The sequence below is a fragment of the Sprattus sprattus genome (genome assembly GCF_963457725.1).
Source record: "Sprattus sprattus genome assembly, chromosome: 10".
NCBI classification, from domain to species: domain Eukaryota; kingdom Metazoa; phylum Chordata; class Actinopteri; order Clupeiformes; family Clupeidae; genus Sprattus; species Sprattus sprattus.
In genome coordinates this window covers 17,859,931-17,874,930 of record NC_137908.1, presented here as the reverse complement: position 1 = coordinate 17,874,930, position 15,000 = coordinate 17,859,931, and the positions used below count along the sequence as shown (strand labels likewise).

The 15,000-nt window shown below is 44.2% G+C and overlaps 1 protein-coding gene across 1 annotated transcript in view; it reads left to right on the top strand.

Moving 5' to 3' along the window:
- Nucleotides 1-15,000, top strand: part of cacna2d2a (calcium channel, voltage-dependent, alpha 2/delta subunit 2a) — a gene marked incomplete at both ends in the record, with an annotated part of 187,965 nt that overhangs the window by 109,448 nt on the left and 63,517 nt on the right. The window contains one exon of the mRNA XM_080845556.1: nt 11,002-11,137. Coding sequence (XP_080701682.1) covers nt 11,002-11,137 — 136 coding nt within the window. The remainder of the gene's footprint in view (nt 1-11,001; nt 11,138-15,000) is intronic.

The window sequence follows — 15,000 nt, the reverse complement described above, 5'->3', positions numbered from 1 at the left end:
ACTCAATGACAAACAGTCTTGCAAACAGACACAAACAAAAATCGATTGTGGCTGAACATCTCAGGTCTGAAACCATACTGAATGCCTTGTCTTCCATTTCTCTGTTTAGCTCTTCACTCTGCAAGTTTCACAGCAGAAGAGCACTTGTTCATGAACTATAATGGAAGTAACACGGCAATACATACAGTGGTACAAGACAGCAGTCTTTCGTAGCGAATGGATTGCAGACAGTAAACACCAAAAGGTGACAGCCCACACCATTATCTCACGTGGTGGGGTGACATCTAGGGCCTTTAAGAGGCAGTGATCAATGAGTAGATATTGACTTTAAGGTTGTTAATGTTTCTTAGAGGTGATTGTAATGGCATATTAGAGTACAGTGCAGGCATGTCTAAGTGCTTTGTTAAGAAATGGGATGTGTTGGCGGCCTGGGCCTTTAAAGGGCAGTCTCTGTCCCCTGCTGTGGCACTGCCATACCAACCCTGTGAAACCCTAGAACAGGTTACTCTTAAGACTATTAACACGAATGGAAGAAAGACATTACACAAATATAAACATTATAATACATTAAAGTAAGATTTTCTCACTGGTTTTTATAACACCCTCTAATTAATGTTCATGACATATGGTCATGTAAAGAAGCGATACACATGTTGCTGTCCAGGCTATTCACTGTGTAGTTTTGTGCTCTAGGTCCTTGCGTAAAAAATATAAGAGCAGCTTCTCTAAATAATATTACAAAAATACGTCATTAGTTCGTTCATTCGTTTTAGACAAAAACTCCATAATGTCTATACATGGATGAAATTAGAGGATTATCTCTGATGGATACACCAATAGAAATATAATGGGATAGGAATTCCGACTTTACCGCATAGATTCCGCAGCAATGTTTCACCATCAGTGCCATTCACCTCAAAAGGGTATTAGCTAATGTTATACCTGAAAGACAAACTATTCAGAGTATTGACAGTCCCCCAGAAGTTAGGGAATATGCTAAAACTCCACACGTGTACAACTGACATCCGTCTCAAAGGTCACCTGTACTTCACAGAGAGGGGTCAGTGCAATGACACGACCACAAAACAGCTGAGCGTCCAAACAAGAGCTGACAGACTCAGCACCCCCGCTGCGCCCCCCCCCCCCCCAGCACAGCGGGGCACAAAAGAAAAGAGGAAGAGTGAAAGAGGAAGGAAGATGGAGCGGAAGAGAGGAAAGGAGAAAAGCGCGGGGCAGGGGGAGCCATAAATCAAAGTGTGATTTTGCTCCTCCTGGCCGTCGTGGGGCTGTGATTAATGGCAGCGTGCTTCGGGGGCTGTCGCCAGGTCTAATTGGAGGACATCGCTCATCATTAAAGCCGGTCGGGGAGAGGCCGTTCCCCCGTGACACGCCCCCCACCCTGTGACCCACGTCTCGCCACCGCGCCGCCCCAGCAAGCCAGGGGTCAGAGGGGTCGAGCCGAGGTCAAACGCTCTCACCCTTTTGGGCAGGCAAACAGTCGCACTGTAATGCTCACAGCCCACGGGCCAGGCCACTTTGTGCTGGTGAGAAAGGAACGTGTGTTCTCACACAGGATTGAGAACTACTCCCAAAAAAGGAAACTTGCTTCCACCCTAATTCAATTTTTACTATATACGTTTCACAACAGCGGGTCTGAGAAGTCACTCAGACAGACACAACCACATACAAACACACACACACACACACACACACACACACACACACATTCATAACTCATCTATAATTCATGGCCACATACTCAGCAAAGAGTGTGGGGTTTATTCCGAATGGGGTCAGTTAGACGGCGGTTTGCTTTCCAGCTATTGATTAGCATGCTTGCGCTGTCCCACCTTAAATAAGTAGAGAAATTGCTTGAATGAAGCCACAGCAAAAGGCTGATTTGAAATTTAGCAACAGTTTTGTATCCCGGTGTCCTCTCTGACTCTCCTCCCCTCAGGTAATCTTGCTCCCCTCTCTGATGTCTCCCCATCTCCTCATTAACTCTCCTCTTCTCCTGTCATTATCTCCTCCTTTATCTCCTCTGCCCTCTGTCCTTACATTTTTGTTTTTGTTTGTCTCCTATCTCCTCTGTTACTCACTCATTCTCTTGTCTGCTCTCCTCCCTTCTCGCCTTTCCTTTGTCTTACTTCCTCTCTCCTCTTCCCTCTTCTCTCATCCCCTTTCTTTGTCTTTCCTTCTCTTCCTTTCTTTCAAGTGTTGATTCATTATGTTCTCTCTCTCTCTCTCTCTCTCTCTCTCTCTCTCTGCCCTCATCCCTAAGCTTTTCCAATCACCAGCTCTCCCCCATCCACTCCATTTGTTTCCTATCACCCCCCCCCCCCCCCCCCCCCCCGCCCCCTTTCTCCATGCCCGCTCTGCATCCTCTACTTGTTTCTTCTGTCCTGCCAGCGGCCGTTCCCTGGCATCCCCCAATCCGTGCCATCACTTCCTGTTCCAGCCCCCTCCAGCGTGAGCACTCCCGTCATTAGGTAGTCTAATGGGCTCACATGGCCAGCTGTTTGCCGTCTCCCGACCGCGGCTCAGAGAACTCTTGGATTGATAGCGTGTCTGTCGCCAGAAGGCTGCGATCCCGGCGAGATGGTGCAGATGACGCATCGGATGTTTCCCCTGGGAAGCTCTCTCTCTTCCTCTCTCTCTCTCTCTCTGTTTCTTGTTTTCCCGTGTTAATTTTTTCTATCTATCGTCCCTCTCTCTCTCTCTCTCTCTCTCTTTCTCTCTCCAAAATGAAAGGCTCCAAAAGAGGTACTTGGGTCATTTAGGCAAAGGAAACTGTAACATGAGCATATGAAAATACATTCATAAACTGGTTCAGCAGTTCCAAATGACCATTCCTTCCTTTAAGAATTAAGGGGGTTCCCATGCATTCGAATCAATACCATTCAAATGGCTGTCTTAGAGTATAAAATTAGAGAGAGCAGATTAGACATTACCTCTGCTCCATTGTACGTTGGGCCTTGGCCAGTGGGGACAGAGCTGTGCAGTGAGGGAAGTCCAGTGCAGGATTGTGCTTCTCGTGACGTAGGTGACATGCACAACCAACTAGAGGGACCTCAGTGATGCTTATTGCTATGGAAACCAGTCTGGGCACAGACTCATAATGTTCCTGCAATTTGTTTCATAAATAATGGCATGATTAAATATCGAACACATGTCAAACCAGCTTTGCCGGGAACTGACATATGCATTGTACTCTTTAATGTAATTGTATTATATGATAAAGAAATTAGTATACCAGAAAATAGGTAGTAGAAAGGTGAGCACCTTAGGAATGTTGTACTATTTTGGCAGATAGCTCTCTGGCTTTGTTTTCAGGCATCTGTGTAGCCATTCAGCTGAAGCAGCAAACTTATTTAATCTGGAGAGCCCAGATGGAATTTCAGGCACATCAGTTCTTAGTATCACTTATCAATGAGTAATATCATGTAATGTGTTTGCAACCTCAAAAGAACAGTCTTATTTTTGCAAGGCATGCTGATGATAAATCACCTATATGACTGGTTGAGATCCAGCCCATCCAAAGGTATTGGATCACCAAAATGGCGACTCCTTTAGGAGGGTGGGGAAATGTGAAAGTCACGGGGGCCACTGAGTTACTGTAGTTACACAGTAAACCCAGAAAGGTTTTCTGAATTTAATTATTTCCAGAGCAGTTATTAAAAAGTAATAGATAACATTTTGGCACAGTCAAAGCAGTGTATACCTAATAATTAAAGACATGCTCCTAAACGATCCAAACTTAAAACTAACTCGTAACAATTATAAAATATCAATTACTGTATTTACTGTGTTAACTGTACTATATATATGAGATGCTTTGAATCAAATATGTTCATGCTGGTGTAGAGTCATTTTCTGTGTGACATGTACCTACTCAACCTGTCTCTGGGTGAAATGGGAAAAAGCCGTAAGCGTGAAACTAAATGAGTGCTTGTAAATGTTTGCTGACTAAAACAGCCAGGGACATTCGGGTCAGGAAGGCCGTGTGTTCAGAGACCAAAAAGGCTGAAAGAATAAAAGCCTCGTAATTAATTGAACAACGAGAATAGCCAATGTACAAGCCCCAGGAAAACATTGTGTTTACCTTCTTATTTTGATGTAAGCCTAATTTAATTGTGATGGGATTCGGTGCAAACTAAATGTCTAGTGACATCCTGTATTTACAGCCCTTGTTTTGAATGAATAATTGGCTGATTGTTTATATTTTGCACTCTCATTCCCATATTCCTTGTAATTGCCGCTGTGGCATGAATATGTAAATAAACAATCCGAAAAAGGACACGGAACCGAATGAACACAAATGATTCAGAGCAGTTAGAGGAAGGCAAATGCTTAGACCTTAGCAGCAATTATCCCAGCTCTATCAGTAACAATAAATGCCAGTGTAACACACTTGTTTCATGTAAACTAGTAATGAACATTGCCTGTAAAGCCATGTCCTATTTGCATTTTCATTGCATATATTGCTTTGTCAAAGTAGATTAGCATATGCTACATCGTGAAATAGGCCACTTTTAAAAATGACACTATACACCATAAATACTTTGATTTGGTAGAGACAGTGGGAACAGGTAATGCACTGTACACTGCATCACATTCACACCCCAAAATGAGTAGGCTGACCCTTCTGACTTGTGTGGCACATTGTGACCGAGTACCAGTCCTTTGAATGCTGTCGTCCAGTATAAGACTCTCCATTACCACAGATAATCGTTTTTGATGCATCTCTGTAACTTCTATTTAGAAAAGAAATGATTGGTTTTGACAGGACAAAGGACAGGTTTATGATGAAACTTCAATAGCCCTGTATTAATACAACAGGAATATTTAATTTGCGTACATTAAACCGTGAGGGTTTGTTTGTGTCAAGTGTTATCCCATTTTAAATCCAATTTCAACCCAACTTAAATCCAACAAAATCAAAACTTAAAGTAAATCCAGTTTTCACAAAGGCTTTCATCATCAATGCCTGATTTCGCATGTGGACATGAGGCTTGTCGGTGGTTGCTAAGGTTTTACCTGATTTCACGGTAGTGTTTTTTTTTCCAGTGCAGTTAGCATTAGTAATGGAGAAAGTGAAACATGAGAGGTTTATATTGTTCTAAATCACTTAATACTGTGATTCTACTCCGACAACATTCTTGCAAAAAAAAAGATCTTTCTGTTCCACCACAATGCCGCAAAGACAACATTTTGATTTGGGTGCACCTTGAATAGTTCTTTAATATCATCACCGTATGATCTAAAATGAGGTAAAAACATTTGTTAATCTGCATGTTTCAAAAGCCTGGACAGTACTATCAATTTACTGTCTCTTTCAGTTTGATGTACCAAAGCTGGCCTCTGTAGATCTCATTAGATTTATTTAATTGGTTTGTTGTGGTTTGTGGTCCAGTTTCAGGTCATGTGACTATGTCCACCATGTGGCACTATCACAGGAAGGACCTTCAGTAATACATGCTGTATTTCGGTAAAAGCTGTGGCTGCGAGGGTGTGAGAACTAGTAAAGTAACACTGAGGTCAAGTCAAATATAGACGTACCCATACTGGTGTGTAGTAGTTAGTATACATGTTGGATACAAATATAACATATAGTTCTAAATGTACCCTTGAGTCATAGTCTGTCAGCCAAAAAAGTAAATACATGTGATGAATAAGTAACTGGTGAAATGAAAAGAGGAGGAAATCTTCTTCTTTCAGAAATAGAAGGTAGAGATCTGCTGTGACCATGATGACCCAGAGTACCCAGAGGCAAGTGTTTGGGGTCCATAGTGTTGTTTACTCTATATATACAATTCTCTCCACTCAGATGGCTACATATTCCCCCAGTTTTGAATCTGCCACATCTTAACTTTACTATAAAGCAGTTTTATTCAAACAAATACACAACTCCACCAAACAATAACCACTCCACCAAACTCCCTTTAAAGAAGAACAATCTCTCCTCTATACTGCCAAACTTAATTCACCAACTGCTCCGCTTGCAGATTTCTCTTGTGCGTTTTATCTCCGGACAGCAGAGCGAGCGCATTGAAAACAAATGAAAGGCAGCCTGTGAAACAGAAAGGGCCGGGTCTGTGGCTGTGTGCTTTCTGCCGTCTGCATTATCTTTGGCCGTGGCCGTCCTGTGAAGGAGCATTTGAAAGCATCTCCCAAAGCCGCGCTTGCCTGCACAACTAAGCAAGCGGCCAGGCAACAGGAGAGATAGGCATGCTGCTATTGAAGACAGCTGATAAAAGCACATTTAAATCAATTGACATCCAAATCCCAAACCCTCTGTTCAGTTTCTCTGTCCATCTCGCCATGGCTGCCTGTGTTCTGCCCCCCCCCCCTGCCCCCCTTTTCTGTATATTTTTTATTTCAGTCGATCTTTGTCGCACTCATTTTCTGCTCAGTCCCCCCTTCGCCTGTTTGTCTCTGTCATTCTCTGTCTTCCCCTCTAATTTGCTCTATTAATCATCCTGCATTGGGCTGGACTGGGCGCATTATGCCCTCTGCTGCTCAAGATTGTGAAGATAATTCTGCTCGCACGCAGCCTCTACAGTCACATCTCCCCTCACGCTAACACACACACACACACATATGTATATATATTTATACACTCACCCACACAAACACACAGATGAGGAACATGAAGGGAATTCACTCATTACTCAGTAGCCATGTGCATGCTAGCTCAAGGTCATTCATCCTTCATAACTATGTTTTTGAATATGTGATCAGCTCTCATCAGCTGCTTGGATAGAAAAATGTCTGCCAAGTGCATCAGAATAAATGCACAAATGATGCCCATCCAAACAATGTTATGTTAGAAAAGCCGAAAGGTATGCAAAGCAAGGCTCTCGATCTTTTTGTCATTGTGGAAGGCCATTTAGAATCAGACTTCAGGTCAGTCTAAGTAAGGGATAATGTATTGTCCGGCCGTCATTATCCAAAAATAAATCCTGACGGGACGAACAGTACCCCGACGAGCAGCGGATTATTTGGTTACTGGCCAAAATGATCGAAGACATTTGTCCGCAATACCTCTTTATAATGATTTTGTTACCATTTCGTGAAAAATTGCTCTTTAAGCAAATAGAACTTTTAAGTTTCAGGTGTTGCGTAGCAACCTATTACTTGCTGACTTCGAATTACAATGAGTCTGTTACGTTAAATGACCGGACTACTTTCGGAATGATATGAAAGATGTGAATTAGAAGCACAAAACTCGTTGCCAATGACAGGGGTCAATATCTCTTTGCAGCGGTGAATATCAAGAAATTACGGACCTGCGAACATTGGGGTGGCCTCTTGGGACATTCTGAAGAGCCGTATAAAAATGATATATAATTTGTAGTACTCTGCTTTGACCTTAGACCTTCTCCAAGGGCCATTTAGTGCTGCTGTTACCTTCAGCTCTCTGCTGTAGAGATTGCTGGCCTCCGGTCAGACACCCTTAAGAGAGACTCAGTCAGGCCCTTCAGAACAGTCTGGGGAAGCCTCCTGTCCTACAAAGGTTAGAAAAAATCTGAAGGTCTCTTAACTTGCATTCAACATAAAAATACCACTGATATGAATTTTCAGTTTGTTATAGAGGTCAGTACAGTATTTAACACAAATGTAAAATTGAAATGTAAAATGTAAAATCATTAATTCAGACATGCACTCATGTATTGGTACTATGTTTGTATGTGGCTACACACACACACACACACACACACACACACACACACACACACACACACACTTAACACACACACACCTCAAAAAGTATAATTTTTTGTGGTGGACAACACTGTTTCAGTGAAATAATGATGTGTTTTTAAATGTAGTTGGGTTGGTGTGGACAGGGCCTTAGGCGTGCATCCACACAAACACACACACATAGTGTGTGTGGACACAAGGCAGGGCATGACAGATGTCTGCGAAGGGAGAGAACCCTGGGACAGGAGGATTGGAAAGGTGGGATTGAAAGAGTCTTCAAAATGTCATTTTTGGCCCCACAACCTTTAATTAAGCCTTGAAAATGGGGAGATAAAATGAACAAATTGGGTAATGAATCGAGCCAAACAGGTGGTGTATGGCTGAAGAAAATGAACCAATCAGTCTTTCCTGTGTGGGTGGGGAGCTCTAATTAGAAGCTGCCTTGGTTAATTATGATTGGGGCTCTTGTGAAAAAAGCTATGGTGGAATGACAGCCAGCCCCCAGAAATAAACAAATGAAAAGGACCTGCCACCAGATCCCTGCAGTGCTGCCTCTTACCAGTCAACTTCACTTACTTACTTATACTACTTTACGGACAGAGCGGGTTCGCCCAATCAGATTTATCGACACTGCAAAACAGGCCTCCAGTGCTTCCATTAGACACCCTTGCACCTACTGAACATAAACAGCGGCTGAGGGTGGTTATTAGTTTGACCAAATATGACCATTGTATAACATTATACTGGCAGCCTTATTGATATGTACACCTCTATTAAAATGTGCATATGAAAGAATGTTGCCATAATGGGTTGTTGTCTGTGTTTGTCTCTGAATGCTAGTACCTGTTACTTATGGAGGACAAGAAGGGAACTAGATTAGAATTATGATGTTTGAGAAAGTGGCAGTGCATTTACACTGTCATGCCTTGGTGGTGCGTAATGTCTTTTGCTTTTTGCTCAAAATGACAATGTTGTGGAAAACCGTGTTTATGTGTGTGTGTGTGTGTGTGTGTGTGTGCGTGCGTGTGTGTGCATGTGTGTGTGTGGGTGTGTGTGCATGTGTGTGTGTGTGTGTTGTGGGGTTGGAGGAGGCATCAGTAGAACTGTCTCTGTGTTGGTCCCAACAACAGCTTGTAATTGCATTTTAATAGACAATTAAAAGCAGGCCATAAATCAATTCTCACACTGGGCAAGATGCTTGAATTTAATTTTGCGAAAAACAAACAGTTTTTATCATGTCAAAAGCAATTAACCCCTGCCGCTCTATTACGCCATTCACTCTGTGTGTGTGTGTGTATGTGTGTGTTTGTGTGTGTATGTTTGTGTGTATGTGTGTGTGTGCATGTGTGATGTTATGAATTTTCTGTTTGGGGAAGAAGTGACACTGACAAATAGAGAGATGAGTTTGTGTGAGAGAGTGGGTGTGTGGCTTTATGTGTGTGTGAGAGAGTGGGTGTGTGTGGCGGTATGTGTGTGTGAGAGAGTGGTGTGTGTGGCGGTATGTGTGTGTGAGAAGCAGCGGGGGAAATAGAGGAGAGAGAGAAGAATACAATTTCAAGTGGACCTCTGACTGAACAATTATCATGTGGATCATTTTTCATTTTCCCACTGAATGATGCGACCTTTCCCCAATAGCGCCCGACCCTGGACCTAGTTTGGCCCCGTTCTGGTTTGTTCTAGTCAGCTTCTATCTGAGTCTCTATTTCCCCAGCTTCAGTCTCTTTCATATTGGCAGTGAAAGGAGTAGCAGTTTGCCATAGTATTTCACATACTTATCCCTTGGACCTGTAGAAGAGTGCTTACAAACAGTCCTAGCAGAGTCAACCCTTAGCATGGGTATTATATGGGTGCTCATATGAAAATAAAATAGTTTTCAAATGATGGCAAGATATAGGTACATTATAGCCTATTACAATTTTCAGTTATTTCACCATGTTCAAGATAGCATTATACGTGTGAAAACCCTCTTTTCTGAACACCATAGCTGATTAAAACACATCTTGATTGAACAGAAGTATCATCTCTACATTTCAGTGTGTAACCTTGACAGTGCGTGTTTAAATATGTTTCACTGCGAACCTTTAGAACAGGGTGTCATCATCAGTTTGTTTTTAGTGACCTATGAGAGGGAAGAAATCATCCATATATAAATAAACCAATTGCTGGGTCTCAGTGTTCAGATCAAGATCCTATTTCCTCTCAGACAGCGGGTCTGAGGAAAAGGCTAGACGTTTCTCGCATCCCCAACTTATCAAGATTGAACCCAAAATGTCACATTAATGGAAAAAAGATTTGTTTTTGAATCTCTTTTGTCCTCATGCAACATTCATCTTTTCTCTGATATAAATATATATTCTCACAATGGCAGAAAGACATATGCATAACATAAGATTAGGTATAGAGCAGCAGACACAGCAGCACACACATTCAAAAGCCAAATGCACACAACCTTGCACTCATAAGGTGCAATGGCTTATACAACAAGGCCAGTCAGGACTGGAGATACCACAGACCCCTTGTCACAGTGAACATGATACTCCTTTCTACATTACATCCTGCCTGTGATCTTCCCAAAGGTATCCCTGAAGTATCGGGTTTCCTAAATGCCTTTTCCCTGTTAGCTGTCCGGAAAACAGAATACATACTAGACAGTCTGGAAGGCAATTGACCCTGACTGTCATGACTGAAATGTACCTGTGTCTTTTACCTTTGTGTATGTGTGTGTGGTTGTGGTTTTGTGTGTGTGTGTGTTTGTGTGCACGGCTTCTGTGTTTGTAGCGCTTCGATTTGAAAGCTATTGAAATGCTAATTCGCAGGAATCCTCCGCGGCCCGCTCGATTGAAAACGGACAGCGCTTTCTTGGGTCTCCTTTCTCACGGGAGATGAGGGGGCCTGCTATTGAGTAGTGTTTGTTTGCAGGGCTATTGACAGAGGTTCATCTGTGCTGAACCGTAATAAGTCTGTGATAGCCATCTCCAACGCTAATTGATTTTCCTCAGGTCTCTGTGTGTGTGTGTGTCCTGTCTTTGATATGTGATGTTGCATTGTGTTGAGAGATGGGATCAGATCCTAGAATGTAAATTCCCATTTCTGAGGTCACTAATTTTTCACTTTGTAAATGGTCATTGTCATGTTTTCTTGTCAGTTCTGTAACTATAATTTGATAGTACAAAAGAGGGAGAAAAATTGTGTGTGTGTGTGTGTGTGTGTGTGTGTGTGTGTGTGTGTGTGTGTGTGTGTGTGTGTGAGGACTGAGGGAGTTTGTATAGAGACTCACAGGTTTGTCTTCTCTTTCAGTCGGATGATGATGAGGAGAACTTGCTGGAAAACCCCAACTCTCTGAAGTTAGACTTCACGGATGATCCCAACTTCAAAAATAAGGTCAACTACTCCTACACGGCTGTCCAGATCCCCACTGACATCTACAAGGGCTGTGAGTACCACTCTCTTTTCTAACACACACACACACACACACACACACACACACACACACACATACACATACACACACACACACACACACACACACACACACACACACACACACACACACACACACACACACACACACACACACACACACACATACAACACACACATTCAGAGAACAACAAATGCATGCAAAGACACACAAAAGACCAAATTAAAACTCAAACATACAGCAAGTTTGCGCTCATGCTCTCAACACAAATACCTGCTCTTTATCTTAATTCTAATCTTAATCTGTCTCTCACACACACACACACACACACACACACACACACAGACACACACACACACACTCTCACACACACACACACAGAAAAACACATCCACATGCACACAAATGTGCTCTACTCTGAGACACAATGTCATAAAAGTTGGCTATTTTGATCCGGCCGGAAGCCCTATATAAGAGGGGAACATGACTGCCCTCGTTAACTTCAAATTAGCTCCACTTCATCTGCCTGTTACAGCAGACACGATGCTCTGGGGAGAAGAGACAGAAACTGTGAAAGGTTGACAATGACTGCGAGTTTTGGGACAACGCACACTCTTCACACTCGCACCCAGCTCATACAAAATCAGCACAGGCAGCCTCTTTAAAATCAGGCAGACAGCCAGAGGGGCCTGAGGTTCTATTTCATTCAAGTAGACTTTCAGAACTCTGTTCTGTCCTGCTTGTAAGTGGACCTTTGATCGGTTCATGCTTTATGATGAAAAAAGTAGCAGTCAGCAACTATCAGTAAAAATGCTGGCTAGCTCGTGTGCAAGATCTCAACATTCATCATTACCACAGCATCTGCCACGAACTGTTAAACAACCGGAGACATCCCATGCTCCAACAGCAGGGACTACATTTACGCTACTTCAGCTACGTAGCAGAGAGCCAGACGCAGACACAGCTAATGATGTGGTCTGGTGGAATTATTTTAGCAGAGATGTCAGACGTGGCAGGAGATGCCTGATTAAGAACGGTGACCTTGGCAGGGAGGCTGGACAGGCGCCTCAGCTGTGAGGCGGCCCAGCAGGGAGGCGGGTGGAGGGTGAGCGCAGAGGCCCACGTCGCTAACACGCCAGTCCGCTAACGCGCTGCTCTGCTAAAGTGGAGGAGGGGGTCAGGAGTGGCTGGTACGCCTTAATGGGCCTTGCTGCAAAACACAGAGGCCGCGACCCGCTTCTCGCAAAGGTCAAAATACTCTTAAGTAGTTTTTTGACGGCGAGGGCCCAAGCGCTGCACCAGAAGTCACGGGAGAGACAGCCAGGCAGCAGCCTCAATTAACACAGGCCAGGCCACTGGGATAGAGGGAGGTTGGGATGGAGAGAAGAGGGTGGGGTGGGGTGGGGTGGGTGGGGTGAGGCAGAGCAAAAGGCTGAAGAACTCGGAGTAAGCTATGGATGACATCGCTTGGGTGAATAGATGGTAACTATGGAAGCAGTTATGTAAGCTCTGTGTCCTCACTTGAACTGAGTGTGATGTACTCTCAACCACATGTCTAAATGCCAGAGGGAAAATTCAGATGCACTTTGGGGAAAAAAACATCTCAATTCATTATGTGCGGTTTATGTGGCAACTGTAGTGGAAGCGCGCTAATTTATTAATGTGTACACAATTTGGATGTGTATTTTTTTTTTACTCATTACTTCCACATTTTCCTCCCATTCCGTGTTCATTTATTGTACATCTTTATTTAGTCAGGAAGCCAGCAGCACCACCGGGTGCTTAAGCAGCACTTTTCAGGGCTGGGACAAAAGGTAAAGGAAGCCAAGCAAAAACCTTGATGACAACCAGAGCTTTTCACGTGGGCGCGACTTCTCTTGGGACAAAATTAAAGAGCATATTTAATCACGTAGCACAGGATAGCTTTCCTTTGCTGCTTACCACTTGCAGGGCAGCAAAAGCTGTGTGTGTGTGTGTGTATATCACAGCATGTCGGTAAGCAGCCTGAGTTTGATAAGCTTGATTATGAAAATAAGAAGTGTTAAACGGAGAGGGACGGAGCTGGTCTGCAGGAGTCCAGGGCCCGTTAAATAGCATCAGCGGGCGTTAGCGTTAGCGCTCAGTCCTCCCCCCACGTGGCTGCTGGCCCCTCGCCATCCGCTGTTTACCGGCGCTGGGAGAAAACCTGTGGGGGTGTAAGCCGCCCCCCTGCCGCTCCCAGCCTCTCGAACAAATCAGACCCCGGCGGTGCCATTCTCAATGCCAACAGCCGGGGCCACCGGCATCATGTAGGCACCCAGCTGAATGGCAGGGAGTTTGGAAAAAGCTAACCGCTAACCCCTACCAAATCATGTCCTTGAGAGAGAGAGAATTATGGAAATGACTCAGCGTTGCTTTAGCAACCCGGCTAGCCCAGCACCCTCATCCCATTTAGATGTGATAATTGATATGGTCATGCTCCTAAAAGGCACAGGTAATCTTCTATAAGCATGTGCTGTTTAGGTGGTGCATGCTCCATTACTGCCAAGGAAGAGAGGCTGTGTGTGTCATGCTAGGAATACTTAAATACCTCAACTGAGGCAACACATTCAGGCCTTGTTTGAAATCTATAACCGTGAATCACCGTTTTGGCACATCAAGCACATTGTCCACAGCTTCACGAACAATCATGGGGACAGAAGTGGGTATTTCATGGACCTCGGCACAGAAAGATGGCCATTTGACAGAGGCAGAGAAGGATTTTCCCACATGGCAATCAGTGAAAAAGCAAGACGGAGTTACCATGTAATGGTCTCTCACAGTCTGTGATAGTGGAAATAAACAAGGTCCCAAAACGGTCATGTTTTGTATCAAGAGATTTCTTGCAATATGCTGCCTCTTAAGTGTAAGACTGGTGTGCACTTCAGTGTGTTCGGAGGATTTCTTGTCACCGGCCATAACAGTATTTGCCAAGTAATTTTTTTAGAGTGGCACCGAATTAGAGTGCCCTGTGTTGCTGCCGTGTCCAGTCGGCACGCGCCGGCAAGCTCTTTTCAGGGCCCATCTCTCCCTGTCATGTTTGCTGTCATGGCCGCCAGAGAGAGAGAGGGGCACGCTAAGAACTTTTTTTTTCTTTTACATGACACGACATAAATGTGTGTCATGTTTTACAATGATTTCACAAGACTAGACTTTTTTTCTTTCTTCAAACTCGTGGAAAGAAGGACAAGAGAGGGTGGGAGGGAGAGAGGGAATGAGGCAGAGAGACAGAAAGGAGGGAGAAAGACACCTTAATAATAGAAGCCATTTAGAGTGAAAAGCATTTTCGTTTTTTCCCCCCCCGCCGATTGTGTTCCTTTCAGCGACTAAATGAGGCAACGTGCGCGTCCCGGTTTGATTCGTCTGCCAGGGTCCCCGTGTCCATTTATTGAGATTGAGAGCGTTCCCTCGGCTCCGTAATGAACCATTTTATGATTCATTATCCTGCCGCGTGCTCCCGCTGCCAAGCCTGCAAACTTTCTAATTAGCCCGGGTCAAACAGCCGCCCGGCTTTCGGCTAATTATTGATGCCTATTATGGACACCACCGGTAGAGAGGGGCCAGGACGGCAAGCAATCGCAGTGATTGCTCCAGAAGTGGAGAGAGGGGGCACTCTGAAGGGGAAAAAAACATGGATGGTGGTGTGTGTGTTTGTGTGTGTGTGTGGAGGGTGGGGGGTACGCTGGGGAGGGCAATCTGTGGTTGGGTGGGAGAGCAGCCCATGCACTGATGAAGCATGATGAATAGAATTGCCTGTTGGTTTATTTTGACCACAGTGGTTGGGTGGGTGGTGTTGATTCAGGCATGTGCCCACAGTTGCCTAGAGGCATGGTGGTGGAGACTGCCCCCTGGTGGTT